Raw genomic sequence first — 19,767 nt, 5'->3', positions numbered from 1 at the left:
AGGCAGCCAGCCGTTCTCACCAAACTGGTGTAAAGTCTGCCTGTGTGGGGACAGCCTTCCCTGAGGCAGTAGGGATAATCCCAAGACTCTAAAAGTTTAGCAGGAGCCTAGCCCAGCCTGAGGCCAGGAGTTAACTGTGACCCCACTCCCATCCAGGCGTCTCTGGGCTGCCAGCCAGAGGGAAACCAGCGGGTCTTCGAGCCACTGTCGCAGGCCACGGAGCCAGCCGGTCTAGGCTGCGCTGGGCAGAGGGTCCCCAGGCCAGGGGACCTCTTTCTCCCCTGGCACAGGAGGACTGCTGGGCTGTGAGGGGAGGAGGCTGGGCACTCCTTGCCTGGGAGGAGCACCCTTGGCATGGGCCCACGGCCATTTACACTCAGAGAATCTGTCCCAGCCCAGCAGAGACGAAGCTAGTAACTTTCTGATTCCCGTGGTCCAAGCCCTCATTTTATAGCTGAGGAAACTGAGGCCCGGAGAGCGACAGGAAGTGGTAAAAACTGAGGTCCAAGGCTCTTTCTGCTCTGCCCCTGTGAAAGGAAGAGGGGCAGGAGAGGGGAGGAAGGAGGGAGAGAAGGGGGAGCAAGGAGCAATGGGGAGAGAGGGGGAGGGGGGAGTGGGGAGGAGGGTGGGGAGGGGGGGAGGGGGGAGGGGGAGGAGGGGGGAGGGGCAAGGGGCAAGTCCTAGGAAGCCCCACACTTCATAAAGGACAAGAGCCACGTTGGGCCAGGTGCGTGGGGACGGAGAGCTTTGTTCCCCACCACAGACTGTGCGGTCAGGGGAAGATGTGCAGGTATCCATCGCTTTTCGAAAGTTCTCGCCTTAGGCAACTTTGCTTTCCCAGAAGACCCACATTAGCCTCTGTTTTTGCTAACTCGAAGAGCTCTGAAGAGGATTTCCGCTTTTACAAAAAAAGGTGAAAAGAGAGAACAGCATTCCGCGTCTGTTTGGCGGCGAGGCCCCTTTGTCACGGTGGGCCCGGAGCGAGGGGTCCCCCTGGGGCTCCTTCCCTGGGGACTAGACTCGGCCTCACTGCCCCGCGGCTTTGAACTGTGTCTGTGAGCACCTGCGCTTTCCTTAGCCTTATTTTGTGCATCCCTTAGCAAGATGTGTGCCAAGGTGTCAAACAAGCCTGGGAGAGCTCCTGAGGGGGTTTTGGGTTTTGTGTGCGATTTGGTGCCACTTGGTTGCTTATTTTTCGGGTCTGGGAATGCTCAGAAAGTTTTCCAGGTAAGTCGGTGGTAACTGCTCCTTCGCTTTGTGCCTTTTCGGCTTGGGAAGGTTTCCTAGGGACGGCTGTCCTTGCTGACAGCGGGGGAAACCTGTATTTGGAAAGTAGGGGCTCCGGCATTTGGCGGCCCTGTCACTGCTTCTGTGTGCTCTCGGGCAGCTTCCCCGCCGCTCTGGGCTCACACTCGCTCTGAGACGGGCACTGACTACAAACCCAGGGTGTGAGCAAAATGCCTTTATCATGGTCCCTTTTATGGATGAGGAAACTGAAGAACGCAGAAGGGAAGGAATTTTCTAAGGATCACCAGCCAGGAAGTGGGGGTGCCTGGATTTGCCCCAGCCGGCTGGCTCATGACCCCAGGTGACATCCCTGGGATGGAATCGGTTCACGCCCATAAGGTGCCAGTTCAGAGCCTGGCACGGGACAGGTGCCAAACCACAAAACTCGGCTCTGCTTTTTTTCCTTGTTCAGCCCTTGGGGACGTCCTCTCCCGTCTTCTGGTGCAACTTCTTCCTCCAAAAAATTGGAATGGTCACCCCCACCTGGCTCCTCGGGGCGGTAAGGTCAACTGAGTGCAGGTTTGGTTCAGACAGAGGAACTAGCTTTCAGGGCAGCCGGACCTGGAGCAAGTGTGACTCCACTGCTCGAGAGGGATCGCCCTGGCAAGCTCCTTGACCCGCTGACCCTCAGTTTCCGCATCTGTGAAATGGGATGCTAACAGCCACCTCGGCAAGTCACCCCCTGGGGAAGTTCATAAGGCTAAGGACATTTACAGCGCCTGGCACGCAGGAGCCATCAGTGTCTGTGTTGGCCTTGGTGTGTGCCTGGTACTGCAACGGGACGGGGGCCCCAAACGTGGAGAAGCCAGAACCCTTGCTCCAAGGAGCCCTGGGCCAGTAGGAGAGAGAAGGTACAGGTTTTACAAGAGACCGAGGCTGTGGGCCTGGGGGAGGGAGCAGCCTTTTATTCTTGTCCCGGAGTTAAGGAAGGTGGGAGTGACAGACCATGTTCAGTCAGAAGGTGGGCAGAGTTGTGCTTTCTTTCTCTCACATTGTCGTTTTGGAAAATGTTGAACAGTAAAGAAGAAGGAACCACACAAAGAGCTCTCATCCTTCTCCAACTGCATTCAGGGAGCAGCATTTTTCCTTCGTGGCTTCATCTTTTTTTGCCAGGCCATCTCAAAGTAAATGATGGATGCCTGAGACCCCGCCCCTGAATGCCTCAGCATGCATCTCCATGGTACCAAATACACAAATATGATGCTATCACCCCACCGAATACAGTAACAACAATTCCTATGGCCTGTAATGTCAGCTAATATCCAAATTTCTCCAATATCCCCGAAATGTATTTTATTTTATTTTATTTTTGTTTATTCAGAAACACTTTATTTCACTCTCATTCTTTTTTTTTTTAAGATTTTTTATTTTTTTCCTTTTTCTCCCCAAAGCCCCCCAGTACATAGTTGTATATTCTTCGTTGTGGGTCCTTCTAGTTGTGGCATGTGGGACGCTGCCTCAGCATGGCCTGATGAGCGGTGTCATGTCCGCGCCCAGGATTCGAACCAACGAAACCCTGGGCCGCCTGCAGCAGAGCACGCGAACTTAACCACTTGGCCACGGGGCCAGCCCCCAAAATGTATTTTATAGATTCTTTTCCCTCCTTTTTCCTTCTTCCTTCTTTCTTCCCTCCCTCCCTTTCTTTCTCTCTTCTATTTTTTGAGCCAGGATCCATCTAGTTTCCTGCATTGCGTACGGTTATTTCTTTTTGGTCTGCAATAGACCCCCTGCACATTTTTCATGACTGACTTTCTGAAGGGTCCACACCGCTGTCTTACGCGCTGTTCTCATTCTTAATTTATCTAATTATCTCCTTGTGATGTCGTCTAATTTATTCCGTCTCCTATGTCTTTGTTGTAAAGTGAAAGTCGGTTCTCCAGCCTCCATTAGGTCCCAGCTGCACGCTCTTGGCAAGAATCCATTATGAGTAATACTGGGGATTTCACATCGCACCACGGCCCCTTCACCCCGGCCCCTTCACCCGCGCCCCTTCACCCCCGCCCCTTCACCCCGGCCCCTTCATCCCGGCCCCTTCACCCCCGCCCCTTCACCCCGGCCCCTTCATCCCGGCAGGTCGGTCCGCTGTTCTTGAGGTCTTGACGGCCGACCGGCTGCTGGATCCGTCTGCTGGAGAAGTGTTATTCCTTTTATGATTCATGAGTAACCTGCACGATGCAGATGGGCAGGATTTTGACAGGCCATTCCCGGCAGAGGGAAAAACCTAACCAAGGTGGAAAGTACTGGACCTGTGCAGGGGAGGGGACCTGTCCAGGGAAAGAGTGGGCAGGGAGGCTGTGGCCGGGCACTTTCCAGCCGGAGTGAGGAATGCCGATGCTGTTCAGGGGCAAGGGGATTGGAAAGGGTCTGAGCTGGGGATCCGCTGGAGCCGGGATTAGAAAGGGCAACAGTGCTGGGCAGCAGGAAAGAGGGTTTCCTCAGGCGCTTATGGGGAGATGAGGATGGGGTCATCCCTGCCCACACCTACCACAGACCCACAGACGGCCAGGAGCCTGCCTAGGTGCCCCCGAGAGCAGGCGGCCTGCGCCGTTCCTGTGGGACATGAGGGACTCCCCCAGCCCCAGAAGCAGAACAGAAACAGCTGTGGGGAGCGAGATGGAGAGCCCAGGGCACTCCTGTGGGGCCCCAGGATGGTAGGAGGGACGCAGTGGCCAGTGAGGCCATCTCCAGGGCCCCTGGGGGACAGCCTCACCCAGCTCTTCCCTTTCCCCACCCAGCTCTGTCTGGTTCCCCTTTCTGGCCAACAAGGAGGCCTGCCCTCCGGCACTTGGCTCTTCTGTCCGTGCTGGCCACCCCCTCTGTTTATTGAAATCTATGCAACATCGAATTTACCATTTTAACCACTTCTAAGTGTTAGGTGCAGTGGCATGAAGTACTTTCATATTTTTAGGTACATTCGTATCACCACAATCCATCTCTAGAACTTTTTCATCCTGCAAAAGTGAAACTGAATCCATTGAACAATAACGCCCATTTCCTCTCCCCCCAGCCCCTGGCAAGCACCATTCTCCTTTCTGTCTCTGGGAATTTACCTACTCTAGGAACCATACAGTATTTATCTTTGTGACTGGCTTATAAGCACTTGCCACATCTTCAAGGTTCATCCACGTTGTAGCACGTGTCAGAATTTCCTTCCTTTTTAAGGCTGAATAATATTCCATGGTATGGGTATCCCACATCTGTTTATCCATCCATCCATCCATCCACGGACACTTGGGCTGTTTCCACCGTGTGGCTGTTGTGGAGAATGCTGCAATGAACCCAGGGGTACAGACATCTGTGTGATTCTCTGCTTTCAGGTCTTTTGTGTGTATACCCAGAAGTGGGGTTACTGGATGATGTGGTAAGTCTATGTTACATTTTTTGAGGAACTGCTGTAGTGTTTTCCACAGCAACTGTACCATTTTACATTTCCACCACCAATGCACAAGGGTTACAATTTCTCCACACCCCCGCCTACATTGTTTTCTTTTTAATAATAGCCCTCCTAATGGGTGTGAAGTGGTATCTCGTTGTGGTTTTGATTTGCATTTCCCTGATGGTAAGTGATGCTGAGCACCTTCTCATGTGCTTCTTAGCCATTTGAATACCTTCTCTGGAGAAATGCCTATCCCAGTCTTTGCCATTTTGTTATTGGGTTGTCTGTACCCTCTTATCCCATCGGGTTCTCACAACCACACTCACGGATAACGTGCTTTTATCGCCTCCTCTTCACAGAGGGGGAAATTGAGCCTCAGAAGGACCAAGCACCTTGATCCAGACACCCAGCCAGTGGGAGCTCCTGCGTCTGTCTGCATCCATGTCGGGAGGCCCGATGCTGCTCCCCGCCTCCCAGACAAGCGCTCTGAGTGTCTGGAGCTACAGCCCTGGAAATCCCGCTGCGAGAGCCAGATCTGACGAAGAGCAAAGGCCACTTGTGCTAAGATGTCCACGGAGCGTGTTCACCCCAACGAAGTCGTGAAGAGGCCCCGAGGGCAGAGGAGTCCTTCTGTTTTTCTGGCAGACCCAGCTGGTCCGGCCCCGGGCAAGCAGGCCCATTTGAGGGCCCCGGGGAGTTCAGCAGCAGACGAGCCAGCTGCTCCCCCAGCCTACTCCCTCCACCTCCGGGATGCACAGCCTAGCTGTGCTGCCCAGGGCCACCTGTGGTCAGGATGGCCACGTGGCAGTCCCACCCGTGACACGAGGGCAGAAGCGAGGAGCCCTGCCTCCTGGCCCGCTCACAAAGCCGTCCCAGAAGCCCACGTCCTCTCTCCCCGTCTGCTGGATGATGGAGTTGAGTCTGGGTCCCAGAGGAGGGCGGGGCCCCGAGGAGGAAGGAGCCTGGTCCCTGAATGACGGTGTGGACGGTGCCGGCAGACCAGGGATGCCCCGTCAGACTTCATGTGAGAAGAACAAAACTCCTGTGGAGTGGCGCCCCTGAGACCTAGGAGATGTTTGTTTCAGGAAGTAGCTTTCCTGACTGGCACCTCTCCTCTGCCTCCGTGTCCACCCTTGAAAGGGGAGGGTTGAGGTTATTGATTGACTGACTGATCGACTGACTGACTCAATGAATGAATATGCTGCGTACAGCTCTAGACTTGGGGACAGAATGAATGATTTCATCAGATCCTCCTGACAGGTGGTCCCTGGGTGGGCCAGGCCTGGTGGGCAAACGCCTGGGGTCCCCTGTTGGCTCCTACGCAGGTCCTTCCCAGGTCCTCACATCTGGTCCTGGCTCCCCAGCTCACACGTCAGTGTCAAGGGCTTCCCCACTCAGAGACAGGGGGCCGTGGTGCCCCCTGCCCTACCTCACAGGACAGCAAACGCCAAGGAACGAAGCAGACCCTGTTGCAGAGGATTTATTTTCCAGAAGGAGGCCTGTGGGGCAAGCGCAAGACAGGAGGGGAGGGGGACCCTGGGATGCTTGAGGGCCTGTGTGCGGGCAGCAGGCAGGTCATTTCCAGCACCCATGGTAGGCAGGTGGTGCTGGCCTCCAGGGGGACGCAGGTCTTGGAAGACGCTGACTTTTATGGCTGGCAAAGTCATTCCCTGTGCCTCGGACCCGAGCCCACAGCAACCCTGTAAGGTGGGTATTCTCATTCTCAGAGGAGGCTCAGAGAGATTAGATGGTCTCCTCAGGGTCACACAGCAATAACCACCCCACTGACTTGCACCAGGCTCAGAAAGGAACAAGCACATGTACAGCTTATTTCCTTTACCTGGGGAATATGTTGTCCCCAAGGAGGGGCAGATAAGTCCCAAACCCCAGTCCTTAGCCTGGTCCCAGACCCCTGAGAACAACCTCCATCCTCCTTCATTTAACCACACCCCCACACTCACTCCCAGGGCCGGGAAAGTTCCGCCTTGGCCCTCTTCCACACAGCTCCTAAAATTCCTCCACTCATCCATTTGGCCTCTTAAGCATTAGCCCTCTTTTCATATACAAATATAACTAGAGTTTGTAATACCAAGCCAAGGGTAGTCATTCACACCATAGCATGAATTTGGTTCTGAGCTTTTGGGGGAAGGAGGAAGAGAAAGTGGGGGACTCTGAAGAGGTCAAGGCTGTTGGAGGTTGGAGGAGAAATAAAGACCTGAGGGAGGTAAGACGGGTAAAGAGACCTAAAATGTAAGAAAAATGGGGTAAAAAGGTGAATCTGGGCAAATCTGAGGTTTTACATTGACCCAGATGGTTCTTCTCGAGATGACCTTGGGTCTCTGTCGATGTGTGAGGGCCACTGGGGGGTGGGAGAGGGACATACTTTTATTGTTGAGGCCTGATTCTGAGCCAGACCCTGTGCTCTTTGCTGGAGGCCAGGAGCCAAAAGTAATTCAGATGTGAACTTTGGTCCAGCCAGTGGGGCTGGAGGACGAGGCCCAAGTCCCAGAAATTCTGAGCAGACTGTGATCAGGGCTTTTAAGAGGAGATGGAGGGCCAGGATAAGTCTAAAAAATGAAACTCAGGGGCTGGCCCGAGGATGTAGTGGTTAAGTTCGCATGTTCCGCTTCGACGGCTCGGGGTTCGCCAGCCCGGATCCCGGGTGCGGACATGGCACCGCTTGTCAAGCCATGCTGTGGCAGGCGGCCCACATATAAAGTAGAGGAAGATGGGCATGGATGTTAGCTCAGGGCCAGTCTTCCTCAGCAAAAAAGAGGAGGATTGGCAGCAGATGTTAGCTCAGGGCTAATCTCCCTCAAAAAAAAAAAAAAAAAAAGAAAGGAAGAAGGAAAGAAAAACAAAAAGAAACTCAACCACTGGCCGCTTAGGCTGAGCCATGCCTTGGAGGGCTGGTGGGGTTGGACATGTGTGGGTGACAGGGAACATTCCAGGTGTCAGGGGCAGCCTTGGAGAAGACCCAGAAGTGGAAATGTGCGGGTTTGGAGAACAGGGAGTTGGAGTCCAGTATGTACGAAGGGAAATGGGGGAGGGCCAGAGACAGGGATGGGGCCCAGATCCAGGGGGCAGGGCTGCCAGGCTCAGGGGCTCTGACCTCAGCCTAGGGCAATGGGAGCCATGGAAGGGTTGGAGTAGGGGAGTGACTGAGCAGGACTGTGGACCCTCGGGCTACCTGGGACAGAGGATGGGTTGGAGGGGAAGGGGAGATGCAAGGGACAGTGTGGAGGCTGGGCTGAGGTGACAGTTGCCGGGACGGAGAGCAGGGGCTGCAGGGAGAGGCCCTGGCACGGGCTCGTGCTGCGGAGCGGCTGCGATGGCAGGGAGGCAGGACCGTTAGTCTTCCTGGGGGGGCCAAGGCCGCGTCATCAGGCAGGGCCCTTCCTCACTTGTCCAGCTTCTGGAGAATCTTCTTCACCCAGGGCTGTCTGGGGTCAGCGCAGATCTCCCGGCCCCTGAGGGTTAGCAGGCTGCAAGGGGACGCCAGGGAGATAATGGGCAGTGTTAGCCTGCAGCGAGGACCCCCGTGCCTGCACGGACGCTTAGCATGGATGGGTCTCCCACGGGATGCAGCGGTGCCTACTGTACAGATTGGTTCAAAGTGTATGAGGCCCCTGCTGCATGCAAACATATTTCCTAAGGGGGAGAGAGGGAGATGAGCAGCAAGGACCTCTGGGGCCCTTGGACCCTCAGCCCCAGCCCTGGGTACCAGGTCATGCCAAGGAACAGAATGCCCGAGAATCTCATAAGGAATGCGGACATGGCCTTAGGAGAGAGTACTGGGCAGTGGGCAGGAACGTGCACTTCAGAGCCAGATGGTCCAGGTTAAAATCCCAGCTCTGCCACTTGTCAGCAGAACAAGTTAAGAAGGCCCTTAACTTCTCTGAGCCTCAGTTTCCACATCTGTAAAATGGGGATGATAATCGTGGTCCAGCTTCATTGGATTGTGATGAAAATTTGATGTGTTAATATAAACCGAAGCGCTCAGAACAGTCCACAGCGGATAGTGGGCGCTATAGAATCATGCCACGAGCCGGCCTGAACTTTTAGCACGGATTTTCTCAATAAATCCTTACAACAACCCTATGAGGCCCTGTTATTCTATCCATTTCATAGTTGAGGAAAGTGAGGCCCAAAGAGGGAAAGCAACTTGCCCAGGCTGCAGCCAGCACCAGCCAGGCCCTGGGGCACTCAGCCTCAGCTGTCGCCGGCAGGCGTGGGCTCAAAGCTGGCCAGGGACCAGAGACGTCCCCCAGCCCCAGCCTCCCTTCCTGCCTCTCAAGAGCCTGTCCGTGGGGCCTGAGAGCTCCTGGCTCCCCTTACCTCCCTGACCTGGCCCTGCCCCACAGACCACCAACGAACACAAAGGACAAAGAAGGCAGAGATGTTGACCTTGGCCACATGGGCAGCCTGCCCTGGCCGCTGGGTGACACTGGACAAGGCTCAGCCCCTCTCTGAGCCTCGATCTCCCCATTGTCAAGCCACATTCTTTCTGGAGCCCCTTCTGGCTCCAATTCCAATAATCACACGTGTGCTGTCTTTTATTGAACATCTATTCTATGCCAGGCACTGAGCATCACATCTTCCACTAACTACTGCTGTGCCCTGTGATGCTCAAGACGCCCCACAGCCTCTCTGTGACCATTTCATCACCTGCGAAAAGGGGATCATAACAGTACCTACCACACAGGGTTGTTTCAAGGATTAAATGAGTTAATATTTATAAAGCGTTTAGAACAGTGCCTGGCACTTAGCAAGCACTTTTTCCGTGTTTGATAAATATTAAATGATCACTCTGCTATACTGGGGGGGAATCTGAGCTCAGAGTTGAAGTGACAAGAACCCTGGGAGGGCTTCCTGCTTCAGCCTCCTTGTCTAGTCACCTGCAGGCCCCTCTGAGAGAAGGAAGATGGGTGAGGAGGAGGAAGATGAGAAGACGACAGGGCCCCAAAGGGCGTCATGAGTCCCCAGGCCCAAAGAGCAGCCAGTGTGTGGTCCCGCAGGCCACGGGCCCAGAGGAGCGGGAGCAGGAGCGGGAGGGGCTTCCCCAGAGGAGAGCCCAGTCACCCAGCCAGGGGCAGGGGCACGGGCAGGCGCGGGCTCCAGGCCAAGGAAAAGGAAGCCAAGAAGCCGAGAGAAAGAAACAAAGGAAAACGAGAAGCAAAGGAGGAAGCCCTGAACGAGGACCCAGGGTCCTGCTTCCAGCCTGCACAACCTCGAGCAAGTCACTGCCCCTCGCAGGCTGTTTCTCCATCTATCAAATGCAAGTCACCCCAGCTCCTCGTGGGCTGGCATGAGGGTTAAGGGAGGCAACCCAGTAACGCTCAGGACAGGGCCTGGCCCGGGGAAGCCCTCTCTAAGCGTCAGCTCCTCATGCTCCTCTTCTGGGAAGAAGGGCTGCCTCGAATAGCTCCCAGGGCCTGGGGGAGCATCAGATGCTTCTGATGGGAGCATCTGTGCTGACTCAGCTGCACCGGGCACGCTGCCCACACCCTGTAGCCTCCACTCTGTGGCCTGCACTGCCCGTACTGCCCTGCCTGCCTGGGGCAGCCCCCTGTTCATTCGGCTCTGCATCCTTGGAACCTGGTACACAGAAGGCGCCCAATAATACTCGTTGAATGACCACGTGATTTTTTTCTTGGCATCCCCAAGCCTGGGCTGAGTCCTCTGTTGCAGCCAAGCTTTCCAGGCACCCCGCTGCTTTCTCCCCATCCCTGGGTGGGCCCTGCTCCCCTGCACCCGGGCCTCCTGGGCCACGCCGGCAGGCTCCCCAAGGCCCCGCCTCCAAGCTCCCCACTCACACGACGCCGGGCCTCCGGCAGGAGTCTGAAGTCCAATAGTAGTATTTCACCATTCGCCCGGGCACGGGGTGACGGATGTGGTCGCGGCAGCAGACGCTGTCCTCCACGTTGGCGCCGTAAGGGCCTAGGGGCAGGGGCCTCAGAGGAGTCACACGCTGGGCCACAGAGTTCTCCCGCAGCCACAACCTCTGACCCAGCTTCTCTGTTCTCATGTGGGAGGTCGGTGTCCAGAGGATTCTGGGCCTCGAGGTTCCTGCTCTCGAGGCCTCTGCGAAGCCACTAAGGGCCTAATGTCTACACTCTGGGCCGATCAGCTCAAGGGGGAGGGAATCAGAACGACTGAGCATCAAGGACGCCCAAAGCATCCAGACAGGACCCAGAGACTCTGAACAGGAAGGAGCCTATTTAAGATGCCGTCCGTGGACCAGCAGCGTCAGCATCACTGGGGAGCTTGTCGGAAATGCTCGGTGCCCGGCCATCCTGCTGAATCAGAGGTGCATTTTGACGAGGGCCCAGGTAATTCAAGAAGTCTGCTTCAGCTCACATCTACTCTAACGCCCTCCATGGGGCAAACTGCAAGGTGGAGGTCCAGAGAGGGGGAGGATTTGCCCAGAGTCACACAGCACTCCGGAGAGTGAGGACAAGGGCTCAGGCAAAGTCCACTCACGCAGACCCGGGTTTGAGTTCCACTCTGCCTTAAGTTGCCAGGTCCCCTTAGGCAAGTCATTTAATATCTCTGAGGCGCAATGTCCTCCTCTGACCAAGGGGGTAATAATAGTATGGAATCTATGGGGCCTTTAATGTGGGGAAATCTCTCAGGAAACCCAATAACTGAGCAATTCTTGTTCCTAGCCGCCTGACTCTCAGTCCAGTGCTCGTTCCCTGGCCCCACACAAGGGCAGGAGAGTTCACCTTGGGATGGAGAAGAGAAGTCAGGAGTCCAGAGTTGAGAGCAAGTTCTGGAGCAAAAATAGGGTGGCGGGAGGGCAGGACCAGCTTGCCAAGGGAATACCCCTTACCCTAGCTCCTGCCTTTTCCCACCCCAGCTGGCCCCCCCAGCAGCTCCTTCTGGAGTAGAGGACCCAGGGCCGGGCCCATCACAGCCCCTCACCCGCTGAGACAGAGCCTAGTCTCTAAGCCTTCAAGACTACCCATTTAACAGATGAGTAAACTGAGGTCCAGAGAAGCAATGGGACTAGCCCAAGAACCAGCAGCCGACTGAGGTCTTCTGCTCTCAGTCCAGTGCTCTTTCCACTACATGAGGAAGACAGCCCAGTGTCTGACCCCGGCCTCTGCAGGGAGCCCTCCCGTCCCCCAGCCTCACCTGCCTGGGTTGCTGGAATTACCATAGCGAGGAGGATGAGGGCAGCCAGGAGCGGGGTCTGTAGGCTGGCCATGCTCCTGTCCTGTGCGTCCCAGCCCAGGTGTCTACAGTCGCTGGAGGACAGGAAGGTGTGGTATTTAAGCGCTGGCTCCACCCACAAGCCTCAGACATTCTTAGTCATGGGTGAGCCCAGAACCTCTGACATTCACATTGTGAAAGAAGAACTCCGCTTCCTCCAAAGCAGAGGAAATTCTCTGCGGCGGGAACTGCTCAGCGGGGACCCCCGCTCTGAGGCTCAAGAGATTTGTAAAATCCCCCTTGAGCTGGGCCTCTTGGAGGCCTGTGCTCCCCAGGGTCCGCCTGCTGTGTGGCCTTGGCCGTGTCACTGGATGTCTCTGGGCCTTGGTTTGCCGATCTGGAGACGGATGGGATGGGTTTGAAGCCCTACTTATTTACCTCTGTGGTTGCTTGTAAATCAAGAGAGAATGTGGAGCTGCGCAGCCCGAAGCCCTCGCCTGGATCTGAAGCCCACCTGCACCCTTGGTGATCTTCATTACCAGTCTTTCTTCAGAGGGAGAGCCTGCGAATCGCTTGGGCTGGTTTCTCTGCCCCAACACCAGCATCTTCAAGGCTTCTCACCAAGTCCCAGCTTGGGCCGGATCGTGGTGCGCTCAACAGTTGCAAAGAGCTTCCACACGTGTCCATCTTGCCTGTTCTTCCTCCCCAGCCGTCTCCACGCTCTTCCTCATCCACCCCCTTCTCGATCTATGGCCATGGGCCACTGATTCTCCTTCCTAAGTCTCTCTCGGACCCATGCCCTTCTCTCCACCCCGTTGTCCCCGCCAGGTCCAGGCCGCCTCCACCTCAGGCCCAGATGCTGGCCCCCAACCCCCTCCCCGCACGGCAGCGGCCAGAGCGAGGGGCCCGGATGCACAGCTGCGCACGCCTCTTTCCTGCTCCAGAGCCCAGCTGTGGCCCCTTGACCTGAGGGCAGAGCTCACGCTCCTGATTGCGGCCTTCAAGGCCTCAGTTCCAGACATCCCACTCCCGCGGCCTCCCTCGCCTGAGGGATCTCATCACACACCTCACAGTTCCTCAAAGAGGTCTGCAGCCCGTCCCTGACCGTGATGCCCTTTCCACTTCTCCTCTGAATAAACTCCTACTTGAGCATCAAGAACCGTTTGAAATGTCACCTTCTAGGTAAGCACACCCCCTCAGGACTTCAAAGTATTCTGAGATGAGCTAGAACGTGGACCTGAGCAGACCGTGTCAGATTTTCTCTTTCTCAGACCCCTGCCCAGAAGCCCAACTCCAGGCTCTTGGAAGGCAGGGGTCCCCTCTCCTTTGTCTCGGCTCCCCCAGTGTCTACCAAGACTGGGGGATGCGGTGGGTGTCAGAACACATCTGAGGAAGGAGTAAACTGAGGCTCGGAGGAAGAGGGCGTTGCCCAAGGTCATATAGCCAGGAAGTGGCTGAGCCGGCCCTAGAATTTAGGACTCTGCACCCCATTTGTAAAAGGACCCATCCATTCCTTTATTCACTCCTTCAACAAATATTTATGAGCCCTTTGGTAGACAGAATAATGGCCCCCCCAAAATGTCCACGTCCTAATTCTTGAAATGTGACCTTACATGGTAAAGAGGACTTTGCAGATGTGTTTAAGGATCTTAAAATGGGGGATTTCCTGGATTATCTGGATGAGTCCAATGTAATCGCCGGGTCAGCGTAAGAGGGGAGCAGGGGTCAGACGCAATGTGGGCAGCCTCTAGATGCTGGAAAAAGCGAGGACACAGATTCTCCCTTCCAGCTTCCAGAAGGAGCCCGGCCCCGCTGACTCCTGACCTTCGTCCACTGAGACTGGTGTAGGACTTTGGACCCCCCGAACTGTGAGAGAATAAATTCGCGTTGTTTTAAGCCTCTAAGTCTATGGTCATTTGTTACAGCAGCAAGCGGAATACCAGCGCCTGCCAGGTGCCAGGAATGCTGCCAGGGCCTGGGGACACAGCGGTGGACAGCTCCCCGCTCTCATGGAGTTGACCTTGGAGACAGACAATAAACAGGCAAACCAATATCCAAGGAGGTACCGCCAGGTCGGGGTGAGTGCCGGGAAGAAAGAGAACAGAGAAAAGCAGCGACTGTAGGAAAGCAGTGCTGGGGAGTCAGACAAGGCTTCTGTGAGGGGGTGACGTTCAAGCTGAAATCTGGAGGATGCCAAGGAGCCTGCAGGCAGGAAAGAGCCGGTGCAGAGGCCCTGCGGGCTGGTGAGGCGGCCAGCAGCTGCGGTGGAGGGTGGGGGGCCAGGGGAGAGGTGGGCAGGCGGGACCTGAGGAGCCCACTCAGCTGCGATTCCCGTGAGCTCCTGATGGGGTTGCATCAGAAGCACACAGCATCGCCTCGGAAGACCTCTTGTCCAAAGGAGGGACCCAAAGCCAGGCACAGAAGGACAAATACTGTGTGATCCCACTTCTACGAGGTTCCTAGCAGTGAAATTCATAGAGACAGAAAGCGGAAGGATGGTTGCCAGGGGCTGGGGAGGAGGGAATGGGGAGTTAATGGGGACAGAAGTTAAACTGGGGAGGATGGAAAAGTTCCGGAGATGCATGGTGATGATGACTGCACAACAATGTGACTGTGTTTAATGCCACTGAACTGTACGCTTAAAAATGGTTAAAATGGGGGCCAGCCCCAGGGCTGAGTGGTTAAATTTCCATGCACTCCTCTTTGGCGGACCAGGTTTGCAAGTTTGGATCTCAGGAACGGACCTACTCCACTGATCAGCCATGCTGTGGAGGATCCCACATACGAAATAGAGGAAGGTGGGCATGGATGTTAGCTCAGGGCGAATCTTCCTCAAGTAAAAAAAGAAGAAGATTGGCAACAGATATTAGCTCAGGGTGAATCTTCCTCACACAAATGGTTAAAATGGTAAATTCTTTGTTGTGTGTATATTACCAATAAAAAAGAAAACAAAAGCATATAAAAAGATGGGGGGCCAGCCTGGTGGTGCAGCAGTTAAATTTGCACGTTCCACTTTGGCAGCCCGGAGTTTGCCCGTTCAGGTCCCTGGTGCGGACCTACGCACCACTTGGCAAGCCGTGCTGTGGTAGGCATCCCACATACAAAGTAGAGGAAGATGGGCACGGATGTTAGCTCAGGGCCGGTCATCGTAAAAAAAAAAAAAAAGATGCTCTACGTCATATGTCATCAGGAAATACAAATTAACAACAACAAGAGACCACTACACACCGACTAGAACAGGTAAAATCTGGAACACTGACAACTCCAAGTGCTGGCGACGACGTGGAGCCACAGCAGCCCTCAGTCACTGCTGGCGGGAGTGCAAAGTGGTGTCGCCACTTTGGAAGACACTTTAGCGGTTTCTTACAAAGCTAAACATACTCTCATCATATGATCTGGTGATCATGCTCCTTGGTATTTACCCAAAGGAGCTGGAAACTTACATCCACACAAAGGCCTCTGTTTATAATTGCCGAAACATGGAAGCAAACAAGACGTCCTTCGGTAGGTGAACTGACAAATGAACTGTGGGACATCAGACAGTGGACCGCTACTCAGCACTGAAAAGAAAAGAGCTATGAAGCCATGAAAAGACATGGGGGAAACTTAAATCCATATTACCAAGTGAAAGAAGCCAATCTGAAAAGGCTACATACTGTATGATTCCAACTAGATGACATTCTGGAAAAGGTAAAACTATGAAGTCAGTAAAAAAGTCAGCGGTTACCAGGAACTGGGGGAGGGAGGGATGAGCAGACCGAGCACAGAGGATTTAAGGCAGAGAAACTACTCTGTATGATATTATAATGGTGGATGCACGTCGTTGTATTTTTATCCAAACCCACAGAATGCATGACCCCACCAGTGAACCCTAATGTAAATTATGGGCTCTGGGTGATTACAACGTGTCAGTGTAGCTTCACCATGTGTAACAAATGAACCATTCTGGCGGGGGACGTTGCTCATGGGGGAGCCCATGCACGTGTGGGGACAGGGGATACACGGGAATTCTCTGTACCTTCCTCTCAATTTTGCTGTGAACCTAAAACTGCTCTAAAGAGATAAAATTTAAAAAAAAAATGCTACCCAGAATCTTACCAAGTCTCTAGCCCTAACTTCCGGTTCACGAGAAGTAGAGAGGCTGGAAGCAGAAGAGGGTGACCCAGGAAAAGACAGTCAGAGAGCTCCAGCAGGTGGGAGCTTCCAGACCTTCTACGAGACCACCGTCCCCGGGACCAACAAAAGCCAGTGTCGTTAAAAAAAAAAAGGTGGATAGGAAACTTAAGATTAAAAGAGATTTAAGAGAGGTAACAGCCAAATATGTGCAATATGTGGACTTTGAATCCTCGTTTTGAAAAACAACTATAAAAGACCTTTTGGGAACAAATAGTGAAATTCAAATATTAGATGATATTAGGGCTTTATTGTTGCTTTTCTTAAGTGTAATAAAGACCTTAAGAGCATATAGGAGGGGTCGGCCCCATGGCCAAATGGTTAAGAAGTTCGCGCTCTCCTCTTCGGAGGCCCAGGGTTTCGCCGGTTCGGATCCTGGGTGCAGACATGGCACCACTCATCAGGCCACGCAGAGGTGGCGTCCCACATGCCACTACTAGAAGGACCCACAGCTAAAAATATACAACTGTGTTCTGGGGGGCTTTGGGAAGAAGAATGAAAAAAAAACCAGTATGTAGGAGAATGTCCTTGTTCTTAAGAGATGCACGCTGAAGTATTTTGGGATGAAGCTCATGATGAGCTTATGTCCAAAGAGTTCAGGTTCAGGGGAAATGTGTGTGTATACAGACAAATATGTGCATGTGTATTGCATATATGTATATGATGTGTATGCGTATATGGGTGTGTGCATATGTACATGTGTGCATCTAGCCACATAGGTGTGTATATTTATACGTATATGGGTATACGTATATGATATCCCAGCGAGAGAAAAGAAGAGACGAAGCAAATATGGCAAAATGTTGGCGATGTGGCAACTAGGTGGTGGATATGCTGGTGACCACTGAACCACTCTAACAGCTTTCCTGAACATTTAAAACGTTTCATAATAAAAACAAAGAGAAAAGAAAAAATATGTCGTACATGTGGGAGTCATCCTGTGAGCAATGGGCTGTCGCTGGAGGAGTGCAGGGCAGAGGTGGAAAGGGTCTGATGGCTCTTCATCTGAACTCGGGGTTTTCTGATGTGGGGCCCTCCAGGGCTGAGGGACCTCCGTGAGGTGGGCTCAGGGGCTCCCCCCTGGAGAGCACCTGCATCCCCAGGGACTTGGCAGGGCTCCACGCCCTTCCTGCTGGCTCAGCCTCTGACAGAAGCTGTCCCCCCACCACATCGTCTCATTTCCCTGGGGCTCGGAAGGAGGGTGAGCCACACCTGTGGCCATTCGAGCAGCAGAAGAGGCAGGTACCACGTTCAAGGAGCCCTGAGTTCCCAGGCTGGGCTCGGGGGACCAGCTTTCAAAGAGAGGAAAGGGGAGTTCCTTTAGGGGCTGGCTTTGGGGAATCACCTGCCCTGGCAGTTGCCCGAGGAGATGTTTTCCCTCCTCCTGAGCAAGGGTGTGTTTCTCTCCTCCTGCAGGGCGGTGGATGCTGCCCCAGCCTTCTGTCCTGGTTTTAAAGTGTGGAAATCTCCCAGATCAAATCCTCTTCTCCCTAAATTTCCTTCTTCTTTTGTTTAACTTGATTTTTGTTTATGAAAAAATACGTAAAGGTGGAAATAACCCAAATGTCCAGATGAGTGGATAAACAAAATGTGGTATATGCATCAATGAACTATTACTCAGCCTTAAAAAGGCGGGAAATTCTGAACCTGCTACAACATGGATGAACCTTGAGGACGTGCTGCTGAGTGAGAGAAACCAGTCACAAAGGACAAATACTGTGTGACTCCACTTACGGGAGGCACTTAGGGTAGCCGAATCTATGGAGACGGAGAGTAGAATGGCAAGTTCGAGGGGCTGGCGGGGAGGGAATGGAGTTATTGTTTAATGCCAACAGAGTTTCACTTTGGGGAGATGAACGACTTCCGGAGATGGAATGTGTGATGGTTGCACAACACTGTGAATGCACCAAATGCCCTTGAACCGTACACTTTAAAATGATTAAAATGGGAAATTTTTTTTTATTGAGTTATTGATAGGTTACAATCTTGTGAAATTTCAGTTGTACATTAATGTTTGTCAGTCATGTTGTAGGTGCACCACTTCACCCTTTGTGCCCACCCCCCACCCCACCTTTCCCCTGGTATCCACTAAACTGTTCTTAGTCCATAATTTTAAATTCCTCATATGAGAGGAGTCATACACAGATTATCTTTCTCTCGCTGGCTTATTTCACTTAACATAATTCTCTCAAGGTCCATCCACGTTATTGCAAATGGAATGATTTTGTTCTGTTTTGCAGCTGAGTAGTATTCCATTGTATATATGTACCACATCTTCTTTATCCATTCATCTGTTGATGGGCACTTAGGTTGCTTCCATGTCTTGGCTATTGTAAACAGTGCTGCAATAAACATTGGGGTGCATAGGACTTTTGGGACTGCTGACTTCAAGCTCTTTGGATAAATACCCAGTAGTGGGATGGCTGGATCGTATGGTAGTTCTATTTTTAATTTTTTGAGGAACCTCCATACTGTTTTCCATAGTGGCTGCACCAGTTTGCATTCCCACGAGCAGTGTATGAGGGTTCCTTTTTCTCTGCAACCTCTCCAACATTTGTTGCTATTAGTTTTAGATATTTTTGTCATTCTAACGGGTGTAAGGTGATATCTTAGTGTAGTTTTGATTTGCATTTCCCTGATGATCAGCGATGATGAGCATCTTTTCATGTGCCTATTGGCCATCAGTATATCTTCTTTGGAGAAATGTCTGTTCATGTCTCCAGCCCATTTTTTGACTGGGTTGTTTGATGTTTTGTTGTTGAGTTGTGAGAGTTCTTTATATATTATGGATATTAAGCCTTTGTCAGATATATGACTTGCAAATATTTTTTCCCAGTTAGTGGGTTGTTTTTTTGTTTCAATCCTGTTTTCATTTGCCTTGAAGAAGCTCTTTAATCTGATGAAGTCCCATTTGCTTATTCTTTCTATTGTTTCCCTTCTCTGAGAAGGCATGGTGTCCGAAAAGATCCTTTTAATACTGATGTCAAAGAGTGTACTGCCTACGTTTTCTTCCAGAAGCCTTATGGTTTCAGGTCTCACCTTTAGGTCTTTAATCCATTTTGAGTTTATTTTGGTGAATGGTGAAAAAGAATGGTCAATTTTCATTCTTTTACATGTGGCTTTCCAGTTTTCCCAGCACCATTTGTTGAAAAGACTTTCTTTTCTCCATTGTATGCCCTCAGCTCCTTTGTCAAAGATAAGCTGTCCATAGATGTGTGGTTTTATTTCTGGGCTTTCAATTCTGTTCCATTGATCTGTGCACCTGTTTTTGTACCAGTACCATGCTGTTTTGATTACTGTAGCTTTGTAGTACGTTTTGAAGTCAGGGATTGTGATGCCTCCCATTTTGTTCTTTTTTCTCAGGATTGCTTTAGAAATTCGGGGTCCTTTGTTGCCCTAAAATGGGAAATTTTATGTTATGTATATTTTACCACAATAAAAAGATACATAATTACACATAAGTGTGCATTTACCAAATGCATAGTTTGTATCTGAAAAAGATACACAAGCAATTGATTGCATTAGCTGCCCTGAGGAGGGACCCAGGCGGTGGGAGGGGCCAGGGGCTCAGAGGAGGGGACACCTACTTTCCACCCAACACCCTTTTGTACGATTTGAAAATTTTTCCCCTGTGTGTGACTGACCCATTCGAAAAGATAAAATTTTAAATTCAGGCAGCACAAAAAGAGGTAAACTGAAAAGTAATTCTCCACCTCTGCCCCGCCCCCACCAATGTTCCATTTCTCTTCTTCAGAGGCACACGGGCTGAAGGG

General features: G+C 52.5%; 1 protein-coding gene across 1 annotated transcript; it reads right to left on the bottom strand.

Moving 5' to 3' along the window:
- Positions 1-6,127: 6,127 nt before the first annotated feature.
- On the bottom strand, positions 6,128-11,951 carry CCL22 (C-C motif chemokine ligand 22). Its single transcript, XM_014827384.3, has 3 exons — positions 11,804-11,951; positions 10,480-10,603; positions 6,128-8,148 (listed from the first exon to the last, which is right to left on the bottom strand). The coding sequence occupies exons 1-3, from the start codon at positions 11,874-11,876 to the stop codon at positions 8,064-8,066; spliced, it is 282 nt and encodes a 93-aa protein (XP_014682870.1). The 5' UTR covers positions 11,877-11,951; the 3' UTR covers positions 6,128-8,063.
- Positions 11,952-19,767: the final 7,816 nt, after the last annotated feature.

This window comes from Equus asinus, chromosome 28 (genome assembly GCF_041296235.1).
Source record: "Equus asinus isolate D_3611 breed Donkey chromosome 28, EquAss-T2T_v2, whole genome shotgun sequence".
NCBI classification, from domain to species: Eukaryota; Metazoa; Chordata; class Mammalia; order Perissodactyla; family Equidae; genus Equus; species Equus asinus.
The sequence above is the reverse complement of the archived record's forward strand: the minus strand, read 5'-3'. Positions and strand labels throughout refer to the sequence as shown.